At 46.5% G+C, this 27,781-nt stretch overlaps 1 protein-coding gene across 1 annotated transcript; it reads left to right on the top strand.

The window, feature by feature from the left end:
* The first annotated feature begins 1,760 nt into the window (after positions 1-1,760).
* Positions 1,761-26,637, top strand: LOC135915323 (kelch-like protein 10). The gene is made up of 8 exons (XM_065448359.1): positions 1,761-2,110; positions 4,726-5,016; positions 8,378-8,659; positions 11,466-11,658; positions 18,710-18,879; positions 19,928-20,036; positions 25,161-25,493; positions 25,800-26,637. The coding sequence occupies exons 1-8, from the start codon at positions 1,764-1,766 to the stop codon at positions 26,079-26,081; spliced, it is 2,007 nt and encodes a 668-aa protein (XP_065304431.1). The 5' UTR covers positions 1,761-1,763; the 3' UTR covers positions 26,082-26,637.
* The last annotated feature ends 1,144 nt before the right edge of the window (positions 26,638-27,781 follow it).

Here is a 27,781-nt window from a genome sequence, read left to right as displayed (position 1 = left end):
ATGCGGCCAAGTGGTACTGCGTGCTTGTCTGCCTGGGTCGGTCTCTGAGGTACTCAGCTGGTCGGCTGGCTCAGAAGCCACGGCTCCGAGTTCACAATACAGAGTGGAGGCGACTCGGGCAACGTCATTGAATACGACTGCCGATGATATCATGGGCAGTTTCGCCCCTGACTCCGCCGAGTTCTCTCTTGCATGTGCTGCAAAACGAATAGATTATATTACTTAGAAGCTGATAATGGTACTGTAGAAGCTAAAAGAAATATTCATATGCCTGCTTCCGTCTGCCGGCTTTGCCTGGCGGCTTTCTGAAAAAGTAATAAAGAAAGCGTCGCTCATAAAGATTCCGTTTTGAGAAAGTGTGGGAAATATTAGGACGCGGGGTAATTAGGCGTCGATTGAAGACTAGTACACCCTATGTTTTCGGCTTGTTGGAGGCCTTACGTGAAGCGCTTACAAAGCCTTTCCGAAACTCTGAAAAGCGAAATATGGCCGCAATTTTGTCACCATTATGTCGGTGACGTGTAGGAGAAGTGTTGATTATGTGCTTTGAAGATGTTTACTCAATACTCATTTCCCCCTCCCCCCCCCCCCCCCTTTTTTTTAGACATTATACGAGGCGTATATAGTTGGTTTGCTTGTGCTCCTGGGTGCATTATGTGCACCACATCGTTTATATTTCGTCGAAATAGGCAACATGTTGCCAGTGATGAGTGACAAATGTTTAGTCTGCGTATGTTAATCATAGCCTTTCTGGGAAACCACTCATTCAAACGTTTCACAGTGTCGCACTACAGTTATCCGCTGTGTTTCCCAAAGTCCTAAAGCAACTGCAAAATACATGAAGTTCGATTTCGGCCACAAATGGGGACCATGATAAATGTAATGTGTAGCAGAACTTTCATGTTTTCAACCTAATTATAAGCGTCGGAAATAATTATTAAACCCCTGTTTTCTCCTCATTTTCATGCGTTATTCGCGATTCCCAGTTTGTTGCCATGGTGTCCTCGGTGAACTAAAGGAGGCAACTTGTTTATATTTTGAAAAAAAAACAACGTTCACGTAATTGGTTACATGTAGGCGCAGTTTCAAGTGCGTTGGTTATTAGGAGGCAGTGCGATAAATTACCGATACAAGTGCACCGCAGCGTTAGGAGGGTGTTTTATGAGCAGTGTAAAATTTAGCCCGCTGCCCGGGCATAACTACAAATTTCACCAAAATAAAACTTAGGAAACATGGAAGGAACGCGATGGCAAATAAGCGTACTAGGTTAAATGCGTGTAGACCAAACAAACTTTGTAACACACTTTATTTAACACGTGCTCGAAAGTATTATACGACCATATTACGCTTTATTTTCGACTGTACCGATAGAACATCACGGTACACCAAATTTGCATTCAGTGGCGACCGGCGGGGGGGGGGGGGAGGGCTGAGGGAGAGCATGGTAAGAGCAATGTGTAAATAAATTTTACCCTTTCTGGCTGAATTAGGTGCGTCGCAAATAATTATTGATCCCTGTTTTGTGTTCTTTCTTTATTTTCATGCGTTACACGAGGTTAGTAGTGAGTTCCCCTTGTGCCCTTGGTAAAATAAATGCGGCACTTAGTTTATGCTTGGCGGTAAGTGAAGGCTAGGTTATGGCTGGTGTGTAGGCAAAGCTTGGAGTGAGTGGGTTATGTGAGGCATTCGCAATGCATTACGTACGCAGGCACCGCACCGACGTAGCGATGGCGATGCAACGCCGTATATACGCTGCGATGGCGATGGCGCCCGCGCGACAGCGGCTGAAGGAAGAGAAAGACGAGCGCCAGCGTGTAAGGGCGGCTGTGTTGCTGCTGCACGTCCCACGGACGGCCGAGGGGTCGCCCTCGATGCGCAAGGCGACGAGGACCGAGGCGTCCTCCGGGCGAGGGGCGACGGTCGGCAGCAGCGCAGCGAGGATGGGCAACAGCGGCGACACGGTCGAGGAGGTGCTCAACAGGGACACCCTGGAGGCCCTGTGGGACATGCGCAGCTCGGGCGTGCTTTGCGACGGCCTCCTCAAGACCACGGACGGCGGTCAGTTCCCCGTGCACAGGGTCGTCATGGCCAGCTGCAGCGAGTACTTCAGGTATACGTTGGGCAGACGGCGCTTACTGTAGGTAAACGCCAGTGCCGCATTGGCACGACGAACGCACATTTAAACATTACGTAAAGTTATAGCGAGGAGGAAACGTGCGATCGGTTAATTCAGTAAAGGTGAAGAGAAATCCGTAACGTGCAAAAACTTTAAGTGTTCACGTAAGTGCTCACGTGGGAAGATTCCCGCATCTCTTGGCCTTTTCCGCCACTACGATTTCGTTACGTCGAAGATTGAGATATGCGAATTTAATAACGACGCGCTGAAGCTTGTACCTTACTGTGTGGAAACTAATGACGAAGTGCACTACCTTCTCAGATATGTCTGGAAGTGAGGGAAAACCAGTAATGCCTCGCCTGTCACGTCAAAACAACAAAAGCTTGTCCATATGAGTCAGTTTTTAGTTGGCGCAATAACTGACTAGTTTTTAAGGTGATAGAATTATGAGCAGACTGCGGCCCCCTTTTTTGTTCACAGGAGAAGTTCAGCTATGAGCCATCTCACTCGTTGAATCTTTGCTTGATTTCAACATCAATACATATGGACAGTGATCTCCGAGCGCTGAAATAGTAAAACTTCTAGACTATATACATCCTTGAGTTGCTTGCAAACCAACTTTTCCTTCCATTATCGTTCGCATTGCTGGCTTGGTAAAGGATGAGCATAAAAAACATCAAGCTTTATTGCTGGTTGTGAAAAGACAAAAATGTCATACACCCGAATATAGCGCGAAGCTATAAAGGAAACCCTTTGTTTGCAGCTTCGTAACACATTCGGGTCAATGACAATTTTCCCTTTCGTGACAATTCCTGCGCCTTGCGGGAACCCGCAGATTTCTCATTGCAGTTTGTGATGTCGCCAGCTTAGAACTTCAGCGACCTCGATCAGTGACTCCGAAAAGACGCTGCTCTTGAATTGTGCAGCAATAGGCATAAGGGCTGCACACTTCCGTATTTGTTGATACATTTGCGGGTGTACAAGAAAGCTGGTACGATATTGACTAAACTGTTTTCATGATACGCTGAAGTGACTAGCGCAAGACTGGACCCGGGACACTAAAAAGACGACAAGAATAAGCTTGTCCTTGTCGTCTTTTTTAATGCCCCATGTGCACTCTTGCGCTAGTCACATCAGCATGGTATATCAACTAGCCCGGTCTCACACCCTGCTCCACGATACGGCAGTTCATGAGAACAGCTAGCACATCCAGTGGCGTAGACAGGAATTTTTTTTCAGGGTGCTCGCACTTGACTGGTGAGGCAGTGTAGGGCAGGTGACTATTGTGGCACGTAGTTTTAAACCAGGTGTACCTGGTGCAGTGTAATTTCGGGGAGGAAGGGAGGAGGGCACATGTCTCGTGTTTGGAACAGTCACAATACACACGCGATACACACATAATGTATATACGCCGCTCTAACTTTGATGTTGAAGTCTTTTGTGGGGCCTACTTGGCATTTTGCTGGGCACTTCGGGAGGGAATGGTTGAATCACCACATGGTGTTGTACGTCAGAAGCACCATGGACCCGCCACGTGTGACCACGCAGCTCTCGTCACTCGACCCTTAGTTTCAGGCTTCTCATTTATGATCTTAAAGAAAATTTAATACACGCAGGTGACAGAGAGAATGGAACTATGAACCTACAAACAGGCTGCCAGAATACAGTAACTGAGAACGTTAGGCTTGACGGAAAATAGCAAAAAATTAATTTACTTGAATGAGGTTTTAAAAATGTGCAGATAAATTGCTTACTTATTGAAGAAAAAGTTTTGAAGCGTGTTTTTAAATTGCACTGAAAGTTGAGGAGCTGAAGGACGCTGCCGAAAGCAAGAACTTGAATGGTGGTATTAGGTGTTCTCTTAAGTTAACAGAACATTAAGAACGTGCCTGTTGCATACAGCAGAAATCTATTTGTTCATCCGGATTACTTGATTAGGCGGACATTACGGGCAAGAACGTCAAAATTCGTAATTAGGTAAGTCATAAGCTGTTGCTAACAAACTTTTAACTAATCAGGTTATTGCACACATTTAAGCCAATGATTCCACAACGCTAATTCACATAGAATCAATTTTGAAATTAGCATCAGTTTGACTTAGGCGCTGCCAAACTTGCGGTAAAAATGAACTGCTTTAGTTAATTTTTAACAAAGCACAATTTTATGCTTTAAAACTTAAAAATAACTTATAACACTAATGCATCTCGTCGCACACTTCGCTAACGCATATTTGGAAACTGGGGACATCCTCAGAAATGGTCACAAGTAGATATTTATTTATTTATTTCAAATACCCTCAAACGCAAATGCATTGTAGAGGGGAGTGGTGACAAAGGAACGGTAAGCTATACAAAGTTCTACAAAAGAAACGGTAATGCAAAAAGTATTGAGAGAGAAGCAAACGGGAGGTGTACTCACAGCAACAGGCATGCTCTTTGAAAAAGCGATGGCACTCAGTGAACGTTTTTTTTGACATATGCAGACTGAGAAACGGGCAATGAAGATTATTTTAAGGAAAAGTGGTTGTAGATAGCAGGGCCTCTCATGTAACTTCAGCCTGAAGAAACGCCTCTAAATTATTTTTTTTTCACGTCACTGTATTCGTGCAGGGCCCTCTTCAGCTCGCATCTAAGCAGCGGTGGCCGGTGCGAGGTCCTAGTGCAGGGCGTGTCCAGCGAGGCCCTGGCCATCATCGTGGAGTTCGCGTACAAGCGCATCACGTGGGTGGGCTGCGACAACGTGGAGAGGCTGCTCAAAGCCGCTGACTACCTCTGCGTCATGGGCATGATCAAGGACTGCTGCGACTTCCTCCTCTCCATCATGACTCCCGAAAACTGCCTCTCCATCCACAACCTGGCCAAAATGTACAACTGTTTTGACCTCGCCGCCAAGGCCAAAGAGTGAGTCTCCGGGCACGAATAATATACGATCCTTTGTTGTACATGAAATGCCTCCGTTTATACATGCGTATTTACAGGGCGATCAATCACTCATGTTTGCGCTACAGGGAAAAGGAGCTGGAGCTTACCTGTAAGGCGGACAGATTTGAGTACACGATGTGATGCCGCAGTGAAGGAAACAGTGCAGCGTTACAGTGTAACCCAGTTGAAGGAATGTACTATGGTCGACAATAGAGGCTTGTCGAGTTGTGGCTATCTAGAACGCATAATTTCGCTTCTAGTTCGCCACTTCGTGCTATGTCAGTATTATTTGAGCATGTACGCTTGGTGCGACGCCCATACCATCTTTTACAAACCCTTAAGTAGAGGCGCGAGATCGTGCCCTCGAGTTATTTTGCAAAAGAGGCTCTACATTGTAACTTCTTATGCGTGTTACGTGTGTCCACGGTGAAACGTAAACGTTAAGCGCTTCAGTGATGTTCATGTACACAAAACACCACTGTGTCAAAATGCTAGATAAAAGCTGTATAACAATTCAACACTAGCCCTGCTGACTGTTTTGTCAGGAGGTGGTCTCTCTGTGCCGAAGTACCAGCGCAGCGCAAGAGAACCATCTAGAGGCCGCCTCTGAAGGCCTATTGACTCGCCCCCCCCCTCCCCCGCCCCCTACTAAGCTCCAGCGTAACAGAGCGCTCACGTTGCTTGCCTTTTGTGCTGTTCCAAAGCCTCCGGCATGTTGTACGCCCGTCGATGAGATAAAATGCAATGCTAAATTTAATTGCACTCCCAGGCAATCGAATGACTTGTATTATGCAGTACCTTAATATAGTTTCTTCACTGAAGTGGTTTTACTTTCCAAAGAAACACAGAAGCTTCAATGGACATTGTAGTATTTGGCCCCGGATTAATTTTAACCTCCCTCAAATTAAATTCACGCAAGACATGGAATACAAGTTAACACCCTTGTGCAACAAAAAAATACCTTTACATTGATACGAGGTTTGGTAAACCGGAAAATATGCTAAAACAAAAGAGAAGCAGAGATTCGGCCTCGAAGTTTCCGCTCTAGTTTACCGTGATGTCATGGACATCGACGGCGTTTCCTCGGGCCTAGTTATTATTTAACCAGCAAGAATAAAAAAAGTCGCACTTTTGAGAAGCATCGATTGCGATAGCAAATTAGCAAACATCTATACGAAGTAAGGATAGTAGTTTTATTGGCCGCGTAAACGTGAAAACATTCGCTTACTAACTGAATAAACAAGCATCGTGTCAGCGCGCGCAAGCAAACATGAACACATCGCAATCGATGAGCGCGGACACTCGCTGTCAAAACGTTGATGTGAACAAGCGCGGCAGCGGTAGCGAGCGAAGTGACCTTCGTGCCATCTGTCGGCTTCAACACAAGAGTGGTTAGAGTACAGCGCGCACGAAGGTATGAGCCGTGTGCAGATGCGTTTCAAAGTACGGCGCATGCGACGGCGCGTCCGTGCAGAGTACGCACTTGTTTGCGGGGTCGAAGCCATCCCCTTCCCTCGCGCGCTGCATCCCCGCTTTCTGCGATATACAGCGCGCGAGATTGAGCCGAAATCGCCAGTTCACCTTGGTTCCGGTCGCAGAATACGCAGTTGTTGACGGAGCACACGCGCCCCCCCTCTCCCTCTCTCGCATCCCCCCTTCCCCCACGTCCTTTCGCGCGACGGAAGACGGTGCGTTTGCTTTCTGGTTTGTCCTTCGTGCGCGCCGGATTGAGCCGTTATCGTTGACCTCCCTCGCGTGCTTTCACTCGCACATAAGCATACGACGCGTGGCGACGTTGTTATCGCCCTTGGACTTCACACGGAACATAACGGCGAAGGCAAAAATGCGCCTGCAGTGTCCATATAATTGCTTTCGCACTAAAAGTAAACATTTCACCAATGATAAGGACAACGTTATATTATGAAAGAGCTGAAATCTAAACTTAGCAAGCTTCAAGCAGGACCACTTTTACTGAGCTACATTGCCCCCTACAGCGTAAACGCGGTGTTTTAAATTTGCTCGAAACTGTTTCCATTTGGGATCATGCCCACATCCCCAGCTTTCGCTGCCGGTGACAATCGCCGAAAGATTTGGGTCACATTCGTTGTGATTATTCAGAGAGCGAGACAGAGTCAAAGTAATATTTTTTGTCCTCTGTGAGCAGGCCGGGAACGAACGCCGCGGCAACTCGCCTCATGCCCAAGTCCACACTCAAACTTCTCTGATAAGCGCTATGATATATACCACCAGGTTCTGAAGTCGTGCTACTTATGTCCAAGTGTGAAGCCCAGAGGTCGCGGGAGATTTTTGAAGCTTTTCACATACGTGCAACGGGGACCCAGTGTGTAAGCTCGCCTCCCATTGCATTATTAGTGAGCAATACTTATTACCTGTCAGTTCGAGAGAAGCGTTACGCTAGCCTTGCCATGTGCTTTTCTTGTGGTTGTGCGAACGTATTTCCCAATTAATCTTTTCTACGTCGTTCGCCTCTGACTATATACTTCTGCGGCAGAAATAAAATTGGACGGCGGGTAAAGTGCCGTGCTTCTTGGCTTCTTCGTGAATTGTGCTCAAAACAGGGCTTTTTCCATGATGAAAGAATGTTTTGCCAATCAGCCCAAGCAGCTACTCTGTTACGTAGGGATAAACCTCGTTAATTTTTGCTGAGACATTAAAGTCCATCAAGTACGACTAGTTGAAGGTTAGCGGAACTGAGGACGGATTTAGCACTCATTTCTCCCCCTGGAATCACCCACACTTCTCTATAGCTCATGTACGACTGTGTACCTCCTCCATAAACGTCATTTGAAGCATTGCAATTGTTTCTGTGATCGTTTTTCGAAAGAGGAATCAATATCTCAAGGAGATTCGTTGCGCTTTACGAGCAGACGTCACGATGTTGTAAGGGTAGGGGGAGAACCATTGGAACTGTCACCGCGAGCCGGCAAGATATTCTACGGTGGCGTAAACTTGGCTACTCAGTGGTGAAACGTCCTCCTACAACCGCTTAACGGGAGAACACAGTAAACCAATTACGAAGAGCTTTATGAAGCTAGTTTGCTCTTATATTTGTTTTTTTGGGAGAATCCCAAATTATTTTCTTCGCGAAAGAAATACTTTGCAATCTGTGACGCCACACCAACGTCCCGGAGCAGCGCAGTTGCAGCACTAAATTAGGAGAGAGAAAAGAAAGATGAAACTTTTTCTTCCTAATATCGAAAATATTGCAGCACAATTAACCAAAATGCAATTCTGAAAGCACGCTTTCTAAGCCTAACCCGACGTAGCCTTTCTCACACCTGAGCGTCCCTCTTCAACGTTGCCGCCGCGCCCCCGTCAGCTACCTGATGGAGCACTTCGTCGAGGTGGCCAAGCGCAGCGACGAGTTCCTTCGGCTGGACGCGGACGACGTGGTGTCCATCCTGTCGGACGAGAACCTGAACGTGGTCAAGGAAGAGAGTGTGTGGAAGGCCGCGCTGCGCTGGATCGAGTTCGACCCGGCGAGCCGGACGCGGCACATGGCGCGCCTCTTCGAGTGCGTGCGAACGGGCCTCGTGGACACCGACTTCTTCGTCGAGAAGATCAAGACGCACAAGTACATCGTCGACGACGACGGCTGCAGGTCGGTTTTTTTTTCGCGGGAACTGTTCTGTTTTTATGCGAAGCATATTGCTAGAGCTCAACCCAGCTCCTCAGGCGCGGCGGTGTCGCCTTCAATACCACGTGACACCGTGACGTCACGACAGAGGAGAAACGGGGCTCGAACTCGCGCCGTCGCTCGCGGCGTCGCGGCCGTATATAAGCAGCTGCGCTTGCCTCCGCTAGACACTCACGAGGTGAGCTCTGTCTCCTGGAGACAGAGCTGCTCGTTGGAATGAGAAGCGAAGGTTGCGGCGTGCTACAGAGACTGTTTCTAGGTGGCTTTGCTACGGCGCAGCGACTACGCGCCCCGCATCGGACGCGGTGAGCGTCGAGCAACGCAGCGTTCGGCGCGACAACGATATATGCGCCTGAGCAAGCGCCGCACGCCTGAGCCGACGCCGACGACACCGGCTTTTCTGCGACACGAGCTCCTTAACGCTGTCGCGTTAAAATAAAGGCTAGTATGCTTCGCATCCTGGGCTTTACCTTAGCTAAGCCACAGCCAGTTTTTTTTCAACGCTTGTCTCCACGCACATCCAGAACAGAGCAAGGAAGCAACAAATTCAACAGCTGCGCACACGGCAGAATCGCCAACGAGATCACGCCGCTGCTGAAAATTTACACCCGCACCGAAGTAGACATCACTCGTTTACTGCAATATCGGCTCTGTGCTCGTTCGTTTCAGCTCTGCGCCATCAGATGGCGCCACGGCTCCGGCCACTCGTGTTTACTTACCCTGCACACCCAGTACTCCGCCCAATTAACGGAATACCGGACATGCTAAAGATCTATTATCTTGCGAAATAGTTGCATGACGTGATGTTGTTTATCGATGTGAGCATGTGGTTACACAAATATTCTGGGTTTCGTTCGTTGAAACAGGGGTGTCAATATAAGCATGAACCAGACAGCTAATCGTATACACCGAAAAACCTAACAGCAAAAATAAAATAAAGGCGATGCTTACCTTTGTGTAAGGTTGGGATGTGAGCTTACTGATGTGAGCATGCGGATAAACAATAGTTCTGGGTTTTGGCTCGTTGAAACACGAGTTTCAATAGCAAGGCCGAACGAGGGAGCTAATCGTAACCATCGCCGAGAAAGGCGGTCATTAAACGGTGGGATAGTTCTCCATTAAACTCGTACAACGATGATTCAAGCCTTGCAGTGCAATAACGTGCATTTCGCGCTATGTTAGGTCTTTGTTTAATGTTCAGATCTCGTATACCAATTTTTGTAAAAGAAAAGACAGATGTCAGCTTTTTGAGGAAGCTGTGCTGGTTTTATTTCAGTACACTTAGTGCAAACTAAAATCTTTCTGAAGGCTTAGGGATCGTCAAATAGATTTTAAAAATAAGTTCATTGCACAAAGGCCGGAAGTGGCGTCTCCGCATTGTTGCCTATGAGTTATTAATGGTGTGTTCGGAAGCCACACACATTAATTATTGGATAAAAAGGTGGATGATCAGATAGACTTAGAACAAAGTACGGTGCTTTACGTATGTTGAACACATATGCGCAGAAACATACGGTGCAATTGGACTGAATTTTAGTTTGAAGCATGGGTACACAAACTGGGAAAAAATGAATATGTAAGAACGCCTGGGTACATCTGGGTACTGGCGTTGAACCTTTCGAAGTGAAGAGGATCCATGAGGACCCAGCGTGATGTTTCTATGCCAGCCCGGCGGACGTCATAATCACCGAATGAACTCGTAAACTGGGTGGACTAGTCGCTCATACGATGCGTTAAAGTGAGCTGACAGTAAGCCAACTCTTAATTCACCATATATTCGCGATAATTGATATCAAGAGGCAAGAAGCCGCGACAGTTCATACTGAGGCGAAAGGCTACGGTTGCCGCCATGTTTTCTAAGTGCTGTCTGTTATAGCGTGCGTAAATGCTACGAACGTTAAGAGTTACCGCGTACGTCTCCCCCAACTGCATTTGCGCGTTAAACGCCTCGAACGCGCAGTCGATGGTGGTCAGGATCGATAACGTTACGCTGAAATCTGAACTCATCGACCAATGTATTCAATAGATTGAGCATGTATAGGCCTAAACAACTTGATAAACCATGGATCATGCTCAATGTAGCAAACACTTTGTTCCTAAAGAGAGCCTACACAGAAACGGTGCATTAGTTAAGCCTGATAACTTATTCTTTTCAAACTCTATGGTCGGTAATTTTGTGGGAAAATGTTGATTGCTACAGGAGAAAATTAAAATCAAACTTCTATTTCTTGAATTTCCGGCCGTAGCTTCTGCACCAGTGAGTGTGAAGTCATGAATTTTCCATGAAGTTCCATCTATTCTCGCATTTTAGCTTTTGTGACGCAGCGATAGCTCTCGAAACTTGACAGTTTTAATATTTTGTTTCTGTAGAATGGAATGAATTCCATCTTTAGGGATACAAAAATTAACCGACGTCCATGACGTCACAGCGGGCTGGTGCGGAAATTTCAAGGTGGCGTCACCCACCGCATTTCGTTCGTGCGTCTTTTCTGGCCTTAGCAAGGCCTCCTTTCATGGTAAAAGTACTATTTTTTCTCTATTGTGTAGAAGGGTAATTGACCACTGCAGCTCGAATGTTTTTCGTTTATCTTTATTTTCCCTTCAACGTACGCAAGGCGTTGGCATTTGCTTGCATGTGCTATTATAAAGCTTTGCATCATCCTTTCCCCCCTCTCTCTGGTCTATAGCACGTGAAACTGTCATAACGGTCCCAGTTGTACGATGACGTGCTTGTGCACAACTTCGGCGGGTGACCGTCTTCGGCGCGCAGGCCGCGCGTGATACAGACCCTGCGCTTTCTGTACGACCTGGACGTGGTGGTTCACAACGACGAGGTCCCCACGCCCGTGTTCGCGCGGCCGCGCATACCGCACGAGGTGATGTTCGTCATCGGCGGCTGGATGGCGGGCGGACCGACCACTTACATCGAGAGCTACGACACCAAAGCCGACAGGTGGATCAAGGTGAGTGCCGCGTCGATTTCACCAGGGTGCACACAACAACGGCCTCCGAGATCACCTCGATGGGTGCGCCATTGCAATGTCGGAGAATACGCACACCACCATTGAGTTTCGCACAAAAATTACTAGGGAGAAATGTGGCGCTGGTGTCTGCGAGTGTTGCTAGTACGGTGCTTCAGCACCAGCCTTGAAATCGTGTATTTGCTCAAGCTTCGTCGTTCTGATTTCAAATGACTTTGTGATTAATCAACTTGACCCTATTCAACGAAAGGTTGCGTAATATGTGCAACAATTAGCAATGAGCGCGCATATGCGCAGAGCCCTATGGTTTTCATGCACTTCGAAAAACGTCTCACCGCTTCAAAATTTAGGCAATAAAGGGCGCGATAACGTAAAGCTATTCGAAACTTGTCTATTCCATTTCTGCTATCAGCCCTCCGCAATTGGTCAAAAACTATTTTGAACTCCCCCCCTTCACCTGTCTGTCACGCGACGTCACGAAAGCCGCGATACCTCCCCATCTGATATTGCGTGTACAGATTAATTATGCATGATTTGACCGAAAAAAGAAAAATAGTTATTTCTGATTTGAAGCCTTTTCGCCATTAGCCCCCGGCCATTGGTCAAAAGTTTTCGGGCTGCACCCACCTTACCTGCCTGTCACGCGACATCATAAAACCGCGAGAACTCACCGCGTCAAAGTGACGTGTCCACATTAAAGATGCATTATTATGCCGAACAAAACTAAATTTTTTTTTCTGAATAGCCGCAGGTTGCCCCGTTCTGAAAAGAATAAAAGATAGCTGCAGCCGATTGCTCAGGCGCTGGCTACTCGCACCTGCCGGAGATCACGGGTTTATTTGCATATAATAAAACTTGCGAGACCGTGTAACGTTTTCGAGCTCTTTCGCCACGTTTGCGACCTCATTCTGCCAACTCGTCTTTGCTGAGGATCCCTTTTAGCGTCATTTTTAAGCTTCCGTTGCATGCCGCCGCGATTTTCGACCAGCCACCGCAAGCTAAGTAAGGGAAACGGACCAATCGCACACGCCGGCACCACCCTCTTCATCCGATTATCGATTTTCAGTGCACTGGATCTTCCCCATCGAATCCCTCTCCACTTGAGCGTGCTGCTCGCCTCTTGTCAGCCAATTATATACAACAAGCCGCTCAGTGTATATGTACGACAAGCCGCAAGGTTATTCGTTTTTTTAAGCAAACAAAAGTGGCCGCCCATAAACGAGGACAGTGTTTGATTGGTCTATTCAGACAACCCTGCGGGTGACCGCCCGGTGCTTGCGTCGGCGGTTACGCAAATTTTACGCAAATTTGACGCAAATTTGTAATGAATCACGACTGGCATAACTTTTTGATGACTGTTCCTCCAGGCGACGCCTATGACAACTTTGTAGCACTATTCACCGATTTCCGTCTTGCAGCTACACGGGTCTGTAAAATCAAACAACGTAAATTGGACCAAAAATGGATGTCTACAGAAATACTCACGGCAATACAAGCAAAAGACTTGTTATGGATTCAAACAAAGAGAAGTCCTAATTGTACTGCTTTGCGGCTTCGGTACAAAGAGCTTCGAAATAAGGTCAATGCTATGATACGTCTAGCAAAACGCAATAACTTACGAGCAAAATTCACGGACGCTCGTTGTGACAGCAGGAAAACATGGTCCCTAATTAACAATCTTAGAGGTGGTGATGTAAACGCTAATCGCCATGTTGATCTGATGTCTCATTTTTCTTCAAATGGTACTGCCACCGCTAATGATTTTAACTCATTTTTTTCAAAAGTGTCTGGTGTAGCGAGACCTAATCCAGATACTTGCACATTGCAAACTAGTATTTCAGAATCCGCCCTTCTTCCCATGTTTTCGGAACATGACGTCAAATCAATCCTTTTCAGTCTAAAACCAAATAAATCTCCTGGAATTGATGGTGTTTCAATATTAGAGCTGCGCAGAACTTTCGAAGCAATAAAAGATGTGCTACTACTAATCTTAAACAATATTATTACCACTGGCATCATTCCCGATAATCTGAAGAATGCGCTGGTCATTCCTCTTTTTAAAAGTGGCGCACGCAACAATATTGAAAACTACCGGCCTATTTCTATCCTTTCATGCATTGGGCAGATATTGGAAAAACATCTGCTCAAGACAATGAGCAGCTTTTTAAGCAATCATGGCGTGTTATCTCCTAGCCAGTACGGTTTTGTGCCGAATCGGGGTACGCAGTTGCTGCTTGAAGATTTTTCCGATACACTAAACTCTGCGTTTGAACACAATCAGATTGCTTGTGCACTGTTTCTAGACGTCCGCAAAGCGTTTGACAGCGTCTGCCATAGTATACTGCTAACCAAACTTTCTTTGCTAGGCTTTCGGGGTGCGTTTTTGCGGCTTCTGAAAAACTTCTTATCTCATAGGCAACAACTTGTGTCTATTGGAAAATTTCGTAGCAGCCTGACCGAAATTAAAGCTGGCGTCCCCCAGGGTTCAATTTTAAGTCCGTTATTATTTAACCTATATTTTAATGATTTATCTAATGTTGTGAACGTCAAGTTATATCAGTATGCTGATGACACTGTCCTTGTTTCACACGCTCGAAGTTACACTGACGCCATCTCTTCTTTACAAATGGCAACAACAAGAGTGATGGACTGGTTTCAGAATAATGTAGTCCATATAAATGCGTCCAAAACCCAACTAATCTGTTTCCACAACCCTGTCAAGCAAGTTACCCTATCCTCCCCGTTATATTTGCACACATCACATTGCAATCCCTGTTCGTGTGCCCCTGTGCAATACGCTTGTTCAATTAAATACCTTGGTGTCTTTTTTGACAGTGATTTATCCTGGAACTCTCATTTCGCCTATATTTGTCAAAAACTTCGCGCAGTGTCTTGTGTTTTGTATAACATAAAATTTTACATGCCATTGTCTGTCCGAAAGCTTGTAGTACATGCCTTATGCTACAGTGTAATCCGGTATGGGATATCTACATATGGTCATGGCGCTCAACATTTGGTAAGCCGGGTCAACTCCGTCCTTCGTGGCATTCTGAAGCATGTTGCTTATGATGTCTCCCCCAAATCTGATGTGTTCAAAACTTTGTCTTTACCTGATTTCAATTCTTTGCTGCTTGAAACTGTTATCTTAAAACATTTTTGGTTAAGTCAGTATAAAATTCCTTATGTGCCTGTCCGTTCCCTGAGACCAAAGAATCCTTACATTACACCCCGCTGTAAAACGAGATATGGTCGAAGACTTCGTAACTACTATGTCCCAGCAATGTTTAATCTACTTCCTCAAAGCATACAAGATGTGAAAACAAAATATGGTCTTAGAAAGGCTCTTAGACACATGAATGCATGATTGGAAGCCTGTCATGTAAGTGTATGTGTGTGTTTTTTTTCACTATTGTTCAATAACGAGTTACTGATGGCTCTGTCGCTGTCTGCCAGGCACTGCCGTTCAAGCCCACTGTGGCTTTGGCAGGCCCGATTCTTGCACTGTATGTTTCATAAGTCATCAATAAAGTATTATTATTATTATTATTATATTGGAATAGTCTTACATTACAGGGCCCAAAGTTACAGAAAACGTTATGGATATCACCATGAAAACGACTGTAGCCACAAATACGTACGAGGGCGAATCAGAAAGTCTTTGCCCCTATTTTTTTATTAGCCAAAATATGGTACATGCGTGTAATTACAAATATACGTGCTATTCCACGTACCTTACACTATTTTTCCGCATAGTACCCACTCCGGTTCAGACATTTCTCTCATCGCAGCAATAAATTTGAGATGCCCCTTTGGTAGAATTCGTCCGACTGATTGTGGAATCACCGTCGTACTGCTTAGGTTCATCGTTGTACCTGAATCGCTGTCCTGCCGGGAATATATCCAGTGGGCCGAAAACGCGGAAATAACTGGGGACAAGGTCCGGACAGTGTGGGAGGTGGTCCACCAGACTCTCCCAGTTAAATGACCGGATCTTGGCGGTGGCTCTGATTGCCACACTTCGTTGCTTGTATGCCGTGGACACGTGAAGCGCAACGCCATCTTCAAGAACTGACAGCAGCGCTGTGCAGCAGAGCTGCTGGCACATGAGGTCGGACTGGCCCAAGAAAGCTCCACCACTAGGAACGGATATGTTGGCTTCGCATTTACAGCCGTAATTTGGCCAAAAAAGATAAGGGCAAATACTTTCTGACTCATCCTCGTAGGTTAAAGTAATACATTGACTACTGAGCATTTCGAAGCTTGTGAAGCGCTCACAGTTCGACGAAGGACAAGCAAACTTATCAATCGCGTGATAGCTGGCTGATGGCTTCGTCGGAGCATCCTCCAAAGTAGGATTAGCTGGAAAGTTCGCATGCAGTTCTATCCGAAGCACTGCCACGCCCCTTTCAACACGCTAGCCGAGAAGCTACACGTAGCATGAGTGCTTCAGACGCAGCTGCATTGACTGATGTTCATGGTTTGCATATCTGCGAACTTAGCCAACTCGTTGCGTCATTCCACGTTTGGGGACCCTAAGGTGAAGAAATGAAGCTGTTGCCTGAGTCTATGGTTGGATGAAATTAACATCCGCAGCAAAAGGTGGCGCCTGGTCGACAGCTGACATTTTACTTTTGACCCATGATCAAGATGAGTTAAAGGATAGCGCACCTACGCCGACAAAGTGTAAGAGGAAATCTCAAGATTTATATTACCTCAAAAGACTGAGGTAATGTTTGAAAGTCTGGCAAGAAAACCAGAATTTCCGATTGGCTGTCAGCTAGCGTTTAGAATCTGTGCAAAATTATGCGTATCTAGGGCATTTAGTCAAACCACATCCTGACTATGAGATGGAAATTCAAAGAATGAGAATGGATTGGAGTGCATATACGCTAGGATTTACCAAGTCATGACTGGCAGCTTACCGCTTTCCTTGAAAGAAAAGGAATGGACAATAATCGCAGTTTACCGGTACTAGCATAGGGGGCAGAATCTTGGAGTTAAACAAATAAGCTTGAGAAAGAGGTGGCGGCACCGTTAGCTTGGTAGGCAATGGTATATATGTATTGTCGACGGTACTAATTGCAGCCTGTGGGAAAATATTTTATGTGGCTGCTTTGCTAGTATGTTTTCATTTGCGAAACAACTATTGTATACTAGAGTTTTCTAAAGAGGTTTCACCCAGGGCAAATGGGCAGATCAGACATGTCTGTCACCAACCACCATTGTTAAAGCCAATTTTCCCGGTTGCAGGGCTGTAGTTGCTTAAGCTAGCAACCCCTGGTACACGCCTCCTTGCCTACAACACTATTATTAGCCCAATCTTAGAATATGCAGTAATTATCTGGGACCCTTTTACAAAGTTAAACATAAATAAACTTGAAAGAATCCAAAAGAAAGCAGTAAGGCTTATATATAACACTTACGGGCGAGCATCAGTCAGTGACCTCCTCAGAAAAAGTGGTTTACCCTCTATTGCTAACAGAACTCGCATATGTCGCCTAAAGTTTTTCTATCAATTAATTATTAATAATTTTAAAGTTGACACCTCCAATATTCTTATCTATTCCTCGGGGTACCAAACTAGAAATCGCCATTCTCTTTCTATAACACCATTAAATCCGCGAGTTAATTGTTTTAAATATTCCTTTTTCCAAGGGCCATCACTGATTGGAATAACCTCACAGATGATGTTGTCAGACAGACATTACACTCATTTCAAGAGCATTTGAATTGATTGTTGTTAATTGACCTTGTCGCTGTATTCTCTTGTTGAATTTCCATGTGCAATTTTGTTTTCTTTGTGTCTGTAATTCTGTATCTTAACACAATGTTTCCCACCTGCTATGATCTTGTGTACAAGATTGCAGTATTCATAAATAAAGAAGGTGCAAAGGCGATATCATTTACAAGCAGTCACACCGTGTCAAACTGACGCCTCGTAATCCAGCAACTTGAGGAACAACGTGTACTCTTCTATCGAAGGCTAAAGGATCCACATTTCAACAGGCTTGTTTAAATGCTGTGATAGCAACATGTATCAGAATGAATGCTGAAACTATAATTTTGTTTCTAGAAGTCGTTGATTACGTTTCTTTAAGAATAAATTTACCCATTATCCGTGAAATTCGGATGCGTTGCTTCACCTACGTTCGAACTAGTCGAATGAAAGCAATTTTAGCTAGTTAATTACTACACGCAGTAGTAAACGAGAAGAAAGGGCGCAACATCGATGTACCGTCGGCTGTTGCTGACACCACGCTGTGGCTCAGATCACAATACGGACCCCACTCAAGAACGAAGTCAGATAATGCGTGTCCGAGTCGAACGTACGCACGCCAGAGTAGTCGGAGACCATCAGTGGAAACGTCACCATGTTGCTTCCGTTATAAAGGAACATGGCGAAGACACAAGGCAGGAACATGCTGAACGCTCGTGCACACACACACGCGCACACACACACACACACACACACACACACACACACACACACACACACACACACACACACACACACACACGCACACACACACACGCACACACACACACACACACGCACACACACACGCACGCACACACGCACGCGCACACACACACACACACGCACACGCACACGCACACACGCACACACACGCACACACACACACAGACACACACACACACACACAGCCGCCTTCCGTTACAGAATGCAACGTGCACGAGCTCGGCTCGCCGGCAGCATGCCGGTCTACAGTTCGGGTGCACTGGAATGAAGGTACAGAGTTTTTTGCGCCTTCGCCAAGCGAGAAAATGCTGCATGGCTCGCCTCACACACGGGAACTTGCGCTGTAGCAACAGTTGATCGGTTGAACACGTCAGCGACTTCGCCGGTCGCTGCCTGGCACGCCGGAAGCGTCGTACCATATCGGCGCCTCTAGTTATCGACAAGGATCACGTAGAACTGTGGAGGTCGAACTTTTATAAGAATGTGACAGAAAAGGAATTTTTTTCTGCTTGTTGTTACGCTGATAATTTTCGTTGCTTCTGTGCATGATAGGTCGAGACCGTAGATCCTGAGGGTCCCCGGGCGTACCACAAGTGTGCGGCAATCGGCAATGACATCTACGTCATTGGGGGTTTCAACGGAGAAGACTACTTCAGCAGTGTGCGGTGCTTCAACGCCTACACCAAGCAGTGGCGCTCCGTCACTCCCATGCATGTCAAAAGGTACACCACCCGGCAATCGGGACCAGTGACTGATTTCTAATGTCGTCACATGCCACTCAGAAGAGCTTCTTGCTTGGAAGTTGATATGCATGGTTCCTAAAACAACAACAACAACAACAACAACAACAACAACAACAACAACAACAACAACAACAACAACAACAACAACAACAACAACAACAACAACAACAACAACAACAACAACAACAACAACAACAAAGATACGAGTTAAGCACGCTAACATGAATGGTAGCCAACCTTTCCATGTGAAATGAAATAGGAGGGTCTTTGATACCGCTGAAAATATGCATGACTGAGGAGCAGTCGACACAGTGGCATCAATCTCAACAACAACGACAAAGATACGAGTTAAGCACGCAAACATGAATGGTAGCCAACCCTTCCATGGGAAATGAAATAGGAGGGCCTTTGATACCCCTGAAAATATGAATGACTGAGGAGCAGTCGACACAGTGGTATCAATCTCACGTCATCAACAATCCGCGGGTCAATGTGGCAAGCTATATTCCAGTGTGAATTCAACTTAAGTTGACTCTGGGGGCTTAGAGTCTCCCGTCCTGCAGAATATAGGCGAAATGACTTGCAGAATGTCCTGTAGAATAGGGCATCGTTGAGCATAACTTTGTATAATCTTGTATCTATTATTGAAACTGGATTCTTCTTCTTAACTAGATTAGGTTTATAGTGTCGTAGACAAACGTCCAAATAGATCGGAGGAGTAGGTTATGTTTATTTGGCAATAATATGCTAGCAATCACACTCCTTATATTTAACATATTACCAGAGGCACTACATAGGTATTTCTATGAATTCGATGACGATAGTGCACTGAAGGCTGCTGTCGCCTGTCCTGGTGGTCAGCGCAGCTTTCTTTAACTACCCCAGCACAGTCATGCGTCTGTTTTAACATTCGTTGTAAAGTACTCGCGTGGGTGAGAAAACTGGAGACGTACAATGATCGCTTTTTCGAAGAGGGAGGTAGCGTAACACCAAAATATGCTGCTGTAATCGTAATTCTTTCCTTTAGGTGCTACGTCAGCATAGCGGTGCTCAAGGACATCATCTACGCTATGGGCGGATACGACGGTCGGAACAGGCAGAACACAGCAGAGAAGTTCGACCACCGCACAAACCAGGTGCGAAGCATCATTCTTGAGATGAACTCCGCTAGTTATCGATTTTAAGCCAATATGCTGGTGCACCCTTGGCTCTTGGCCATATTCTGTACTGGCCCACATTAGGACCGGCGCAAGGGAAACCAATCAACAAGCGGCGTTCTGCCGGAAGGCGTAATGCCCTTTGCGGCTCTAATAGGATTCTGTTTTGCCTGGGCTGAACTTCTTAATGCGGACGATCGCTATGAGAGTTCCATCCACGCATTCCACAACTTCATGAATCTTGCCGTGCTCATGCGGCTTTCTCTTGCGCCATGGAGGGGTATCTTACCCGTCGTTTTTAATTACCTGCACCCGTAAGGGCATTGGCGTTGGTTCTAATGATGTAACTGACCGACAGTTGGGACAGCCCAATCGCCTCTTCATACCCGACGTACTGTTGAAAGCTCCCAGTGAAAAATAAAAAGACACGGAGCGTGCACTGCACATTCGTCATGGTGTCAACGGCACTAAATCTTTGCGGTCAGATACATCCTTCTAGCTCCTCGCAAGCCATCGCACTGCCTGTTCTTTTGAGAGCTTAAAGCGCCTCCAAAGCTCTTCCTGGCCCGTTTAGAACGCGTTGCGTCGTTGCCTGTCACCACGTCCTTGTTGAGTTTCGCCAGCAGCGCAACCAAAGGAGACGTCACGGCCGTCTCTGTCTCGTCTCGTCTAGCTCACGTGTCGGCGTTCAACGTGAGACTAACCGGCGGCCACGGTTGCCTTCGCAACCCTCGCAACCGCACTCGAGAGCGCATGCGACCCTCGAGCGAACCACTTCTCTGCGGTTCCGCTCACGACGTGTTCGCTTTGCAGATCATTGACAACCTGCTTGGCGAGAGAGAAATAAACTTTTATTATTTGAAACTGTAATCCGAGTCAGTACCCGAATCGTCCTAGGCGGGAGGATTCCTTATTTCAGAAACCCTCTGCCTCCTTGGCCCGGGCCCCGAGACTGCGTTGGTCGACCAGGTCCTAAGCGGAAAGCTTGGTCTCCCACGTTTCAATGGTGGTGTAGATGTGCGTTCAGTTGGGGTACTGTTCTTGTGCTTTGATTAGGCGTCCTTGTTTGGAGTCGTCCTGTGGATCTTGTGAGGTGGGTTCTGTGCATGTGTCATGCAGGGGGCAATCCTGCTACCGTGTGGTGCGGGGTCTTTGGGCCGTCGTAGTGGGCGCATATGGACGCGTACTACCTATGATAGAGTCCGTGAATTCCGTGTCCATAGGTATTTCTCCGTTGGTGACGGCGAATGATCCTTTCCTCTTTGCTCAGGTTCCTTTGTGGTGAAGGGCACGCTCTTCTGCTGAGTTCGTGGTTTTGCAGAAGCCCCGAGTGGGTTAGGACGATGTCATCAACGATGGTGACCGGCCTGTGATGGTGCGATGGCAGGAAAGCCCGGCTGGTATGGTCGCGGGCAGTGGCGTTTGCCGCCTAATTTTCTGTTATGCCTTGATGGCATAGAATCCAGTTGATGCGTTTGTTGGGGGGCAGGGTCCGTGAGATTTGATTTTGAAGTATCTTAACTGCGGTTTCTGATATTCGTCTTCTGTGATACTTGCGATCTGCTGCATGGGAATAAGTGAAGATTACTGCGACTTCAGGGCAAGTTCTTTTTGCCAGAGCAATTGCCATTTCCCCTGCGGTCTCGGCGGCTGTTGCCTAGGTGATGACACCTACTAGTTCTTTGCCTTGGTGATCCATCATGCTTATGGCAAAGGCGTTCCGTTTAATATACTGTGCAGCATCGTTGTCTCGTATCAGCGGCTCTCGCGTATTACTTGCTGAGTGCGCGGATTCTGCTTTGCCGACTCTCCTCATGGTAATTCGGATGCATATTGCGCGGGATATGTGCAACGCCGATACACACACGGAGTGCGGGTGGAATTCTTGCTTTCTGGTCCGTTTCCGCAATGTAGCTTTCACTATAGTTGAGGTAGCGCAGTACTGCATGTCCAATGCACGTGAGTTTGAGCCACTTTAGTTGGTCGATATTAAGAGCCTCAGTGAGCTCTTCCCGCGTATAGTGGACGCTGGGCCTGAGGAGTTTCTCCCTTATTGCCACGATTCAATGCAACCTTGAGTGCCTTTCGAATGACAATACTGAGTTTTTTATTTCAGCCGGCTTCAGTCTCAAGTAGGGAGTTCCGCCCGTGTGCGTAACGACAACAAAATTTCTGTTCTCGGCCACCAGGAATGACGACAGCCAACCTCCGGCCAATGGCATTCGTGAATGTAAACCGTTTCCAAAGCGAAACGTTGCAGAATGCGGCTCCTGTGTTGCGAGGCTTATTTGATAAGTTGAATGAATAAAATACATGAAAGGGGCCCAGGATTTGGATTGATACAGTGGTCCGGTTCAGATTTACTATTTAATAAAAAAATTCGAATTTTCTAGGACCATTTCTGACAGTCACTGGCTAGTGGGGACATACTAATTTCAGCTAAAACACACGAAGACAAATAATTTACGGTCATTACGCGCAGCTCCTGAAGAATATAAACTACAAAGCATGCCTCAGATTTTTGTAGCTTTTGGATAGCTTGTCACGACCTAGTATATGGAAAACAAATTGGGTGCACCATCATGGCTGAAGCGGGAAAAAAAAGTTGGAAGGTGATTTAGCTTCCATTTGAAGTCGATGAAAGGCAATGCCTCCCTGGGCAAGCTGAGGGTGAGAATGGCTAGCATGAAACGCATAACTTATACTGACAGCTGCGCTGGCGCGACAGCGTTTGACTGACGTAAAGTGGAGTTTGAATCACCTTGGCATTTTTTTTTGTGCATGCGTAGTCCATACGTCTGGCAGCCTCTGCACATTTCTTCTTCCGCGCTTTAAAATCCACTTCGTTCAATAATTTCTGCGGGGTGCGACATGGCGCTGCGAAGGCGAGTGAGCCCCCGTCTCATTCCATGCCGCTCTCTTGACGTACTGAAATTTACAGGGCGCGACCACGACGTAACGCTCCGCTGCGTGCTGAAAGGGTAATCATTGCGCACGGCACTCTCTCACGTCACCCCTCGAGTGAAGTGAGTAGGAAGAGCGTCAGACTGCACTACCTTCGGGATTGAACTACATTTTAGACTGCACTATCTCCGGGTTTGGCAGATATACCCCGTACAGGCCTAATTCAAACGTGCATACCCCATACTGAAAAAGGGTGGTGGTAACTAATCAAGGAAGACATTGTCTATAAGAAACCTTGGGATGGATTTATGTGTCGTAGAGAATGCCTAACGGGTAAGCGAAAAAAAAATATATTGGATTGAGTGTCATGGAAGATATCTAGGATTTATCTAGATGGTTTCTTCAGAACGTAGCACAGCTAGGAAACTGGTCAGGAAGTTGACACGTATCAGGACGGTAGCAAAAAGAATCATAATATAGCTCGCGTATATTCGCAAATGCTAGCGCGCAAACAAGGGTAAAAAAAAATAATTTACACTTGTTCGAGAAAAATCTCAGAATGTTGCCTAACTCTTAAACAGTAGGCGGCGAGGCAGTGGCCTATGAATGCTTTTTCATGCGTATGGTATCGTCGATGAAAAAAAGAAAACGACTCTTGAAATGACAACTCGTTTTCTGACTGCAGGGCTGAATTACGGGCGCCAATTGTTGTGTAACTAGGCGCCAGTTTTACAAAAGCAGACAATCAAGAAAGACAATGTCTTCCTTGTTTAGTTACCACCACCCCTTTTCAGTATGGGGTATGTACGTCTCTATCATTATACAAAACTAGATAACCTTGCTACCGTCGAGACCCCATGAAAGCCAAACGCTGCAGTGTCTTGTGCAAGATGCTTGTGCTTGCTCAGGGCACCCCTCCAGAGCAAGAACCGCCACGACCGGCTTATCTGGAGGCAACTGTCATGGCTGTTTGTTAAGCTCACCACCTCTAAAGAAAGTTATGTGGCCGCAGACGCACTAACAGATAGCGTTTTTACAGAACCGAGAAGCTGGACGAGTTGAATTGATAGCATCGTGAAAGAAACAGCTAAAATGTTTGAATGATGTAAAAGGTCCCTCCCCAGTCTTTGACTATGGGACCTCCTAGAGTTACTTCTTCTGTAAAGTATTTCAATCGCATCAATAAACTGAAACTAAACTCAACTAAAAACTAAAAAAAAGAATATACTTTTTTTTTACTAAGCCGTGGGCTGTGGATAGTAGGGTAGTATTTTAGACCCAGAAAATGGAAGGTTAAGGCTCATCGATTGAAAATAACAGAGTTCTGCTTATAGCTTGTTTTAGTTAACGACCGCACACATGATGACGGAATGGGAGAATTCGACGCGGGAGAGTTGCAGTTGAAGAGAAACTATTGCCTGCAGTGGTATGGTTTCTCACTTCAATACGGGTACTTCCAGCGTTACCACTCTGGAGGCATTAGCCCAGGTTTCGTCTGTGATCAAAAACATTATTATGTCATTTGTGGAATGTGCAATTCTTGTTAAACGCTTATTCGACGAATGGCCCACAACCATGTTTCTGAAAAAAAGAAAGATAGAAATCGGCGTGACGACTGAACACCGAGCGTGAGCAGAAGACAAAACGGAAGGCCTCGTTGTGTCTGTTTCTTGTGCTGTGTCTCCGCGCTGTTTTTTTTCTTTTTTTTTATAATGATGCGTGCCAACACCCAAGTGAACCACATTATGGACCGACAGCACCAACGCATTTCCCTCGGAGACCCCATGAATGCTTTGCGGCCGAGATTTGTCATGGTAGCATTAGTTGTTGCTTACGGTTTTCCGAATGTCTCGTGTTTATGCGTCTATGCGTTACGATGGTCTACATCTTTACGTCAACCTGCTAAACGGGCAAAGGGAGCATTGCGTGACTAAATGCGTAAATAAATAGGAAAAGTATCGTTGTCGCCATTGTTGCATGATTGCAAAGGAAATACTAACCTGTAACTGACGCAGTATTCATCTAAGGGTGAAACTCTCAATGCATTATCAGTCTCCCTGAAGAAGTTAACTCGTATAGATGTCGTGCTACCACTGGGCTAGCCCCGTTTGTTGAGCAACGTTAACTAATGAAAGATTATCGGCATGTCTTTTTTTCTTAAGCACAATACAAATACCTCCAACGATTGCCGCCTCGCAGTGGACGATGATCGCCCCTATGCACATGCAACGCAGCGACGCGTGCGCCACCGCGCACGACGGCTACGTGTACGTGACGGGAGGATTCAGTGGCAATGAGTGCCTGAGCTCGGCCGAGCGCTACGACCCGATGACCGACCAGTGGACAGCCATCGCGAGCATGCGCTACCGACGCAGTGGTGTCGGTTGCGTCGGCTTTCGTGACTGCGTCTACGCGATCGGTGGCTTCAACGGCACCACCAGGCTGTTCTCGGCCGAGAAGTACAACCCGGACACCAACACGTGGACCAGCCTGCCCAACATGTACACGCCCAGGAGCAACTTCGCCGTGGCCGTAGGTGGCTTATTGCTGTACCCCTACTTTTCAAGAGTAATAGTGAGATGTGGAATAATGGAGAAAAATTTCGTCTTGGCCGGCTTCAAAGAATACAAGGTGGGAGCGAGTCGCCAAACGAGCTCTGCCGACATCGGAGCGGTGCAGACTCGGCTTTTGTGCGAAAACGCTGTCTTTCACGAATGCCTGTTCGCACAGAAAACTAGAATGTGAATCGAGAAGACTGAATGGATCCGAGATTTTCGAAGTTTGTCTCTATTTGGCACTGCACACAAATTACGTCGCACATGTTTTTGTCCGTTGCAGATAATCGACAACCTGGTGTTCGCCATCGGCGGCTTCAACGGCGAGAGCACCACCAACCTGGTCGAGTGCTACGACCCGAGCACCGACCAGTGGTGCGAGGCCACGGACATGAACGAAACGCGGTCGGCTCTCGCCGCCTGCGTCATTTCCGGCCTGCCCAACATCCGAGACTACGTCCACCAGCACCGCGACAACTTGATGGAGGAGAAGCGGCTGAAGATGCTCGACATCCTCAAACATCACTCGCGTCAGCTGAACGGCGACGACGATTTGCTCATGTGACGATGGCGCGAAGCGGAAGCGCTGAATCGAAATTGCTTTCGCGCCGCCGATAAGAATTGTTGAAATCTAGCGAGCCAGCATGTAGTCATGCGCTTGGTTACGTGACAGGAACAGCGCGAGTTTCGGGCATCTAGAAGTCCCCCCCCCCCCTTCCACCCCCATAGAAGATGGACGTGAAGCTGCGTGATTGCCTCGGGCGGATATTGACGATGTGGCTTTTATTACTATTTGTCTTGCGAAAATGATCCAGTCGGGGGTAATCCTGATGCCGCTGTGTATGCACGGCATCTCGAATTTTCGTTTCAACAGCATTTACTGCTGTGATTACGCCAGTGCCTCTTTGGTGGGGTCAGTGAACGCCTCGCTTTTTAAATCGTTCATCTGTCGATGACGTTTAAATTTATTCCCGTGAGATGCTTGTATAGCTGCTGGTGTGCAGACGCTTAATGACGGAATCCTCGCCTTAAATCTGTTTGGTGAGAGTGCTGTCTAATTCAGCCGGAGAGGACCACTTTAGTTCGTAGAACCCTTATAATAAATTCGCTTCACTACCTAGTGGAGAAATGAATTGCCATAGTGTTCGTTACCACGGGTTTTCTCGAATTAATGTGCTTTGTCATGTAGTAGTGACGGTGAATGATGCAGCGGAAAATCTGTGAATGACCAAACCAACGTTTACTGGGCGTACTTGTGCCCACAAAAGCAAGTAACACTCAAAGCACAGCGATAGCGTCGAACACCGTCGGCGATCGTCGAAAGCTGATCCGCGGGGCAAGCGCGTCGGCTTTTATACATGAGTTATCGAAAGTTCCAGAATAATCACTGGTGCTGGCATGTCTTCCAGAAAGCTCTACGCAATACGCGTCATGCATACAAGCAATCAGATTGCACAAGGTTTAGTGACAACTGACAGCGGATAGAACCCTCGATAATATGCGAGAAACTTCCAATACATGCAGGCGCGTCCTGCGCTGAGCGATAAAATTTATCAGAGGGTGAAATGCGCTCACCTAATAAAGATAAATATGAGTACACGTGTCAGTAAGAATTTAGTACGAGACCCCTTAATGTTTAGGACACGTGTTGCAGAAACCGATCGAACTGGAGCCATTATATCGTTGTGTTCAGTTTTTAAAGATAATCGCCATGGTACATTTTATCTACACTTATAACTTCGGTTCTAATAGCACTTGGCGCACGTACAGATCTGCTTACTGACGTGAACCGCACAAGCTCCTTGTACGTTGACGACATCTGGCGGTGGATGCTCGGTTATGCATGTGCAAGGCAACACCCATAGAACGACAGAAAGCTGAGCTAGTTGGTAAGGATTCGTTATGCAAAATAGAAGTGAGGCGTGCAGACAAGACACAAGAGTAGAGAAGTGGACAACACGAACGCCGACTATCAACTGAAGGCAGCGCTGAGGCGAAAAATGAAAGAAGACATAAAACTCATCTGCGCATGCTCAGGAATGGTAACAGCACGTGTCTATTCGGGTACACGTGCTGGTCTACGTGAGAGATAACTGTTAAGGCACTTAATCTCTTCCTTATGTAAAGTAATCGAAAGCTGACTCACATACGCGCTTCCACCATTATAGATATGCCATGCCTCTACCATAAGACGCGTATCTTCAAAAAATCAAAAATCAAAAAAAATCTTCATTCTTATGCCTGTACAATATCGCGCATTCATCT

This window comes from Dermacentor albipictus, chromosome 1, assembly GCF_038994185.2.
Source record: "Dermacentor albipictus isolate Rhodes 1998 colony chromosome 1, USDA_Dalb.pri_finalv2, whole genome shotgun sequence".
In the NCBI taxonomy this organism is placed as follows: domain Eukaryota; kingdom Metazoa; phylum Arthropoda; class Arachnida; order Ixodida; family Ixodidae; genus Dermacentor; species Dermacentor albipictus.
This window is presented reverse-complemented; position numbering and strand designations above follow the sequence as displayed.

Coding starts and splice junctions, on each gene's coding strand:
- LOC135915323 (XM_065448359.1), top strand. CDS start 1,764: ATGGCGCCCGCGCGACAGCGGCTGAAGGAAGAGAAAGACGAGCGCCAG. Junction 11,659..18,709: donor AAGCCGACAGGTGGATCAAG/GTGAGTGCCGCG, acceptor TGTGCATGATAG/GTCGAGACCGTAGATCCTGA. Junction 25,494..25,799: donor GGAGCAACTTCGCCGTGGCC/GTAGGTGGCTTA, acceptor TGTCCGTTGCAG/ATAATCGACAACCTGGTGTT.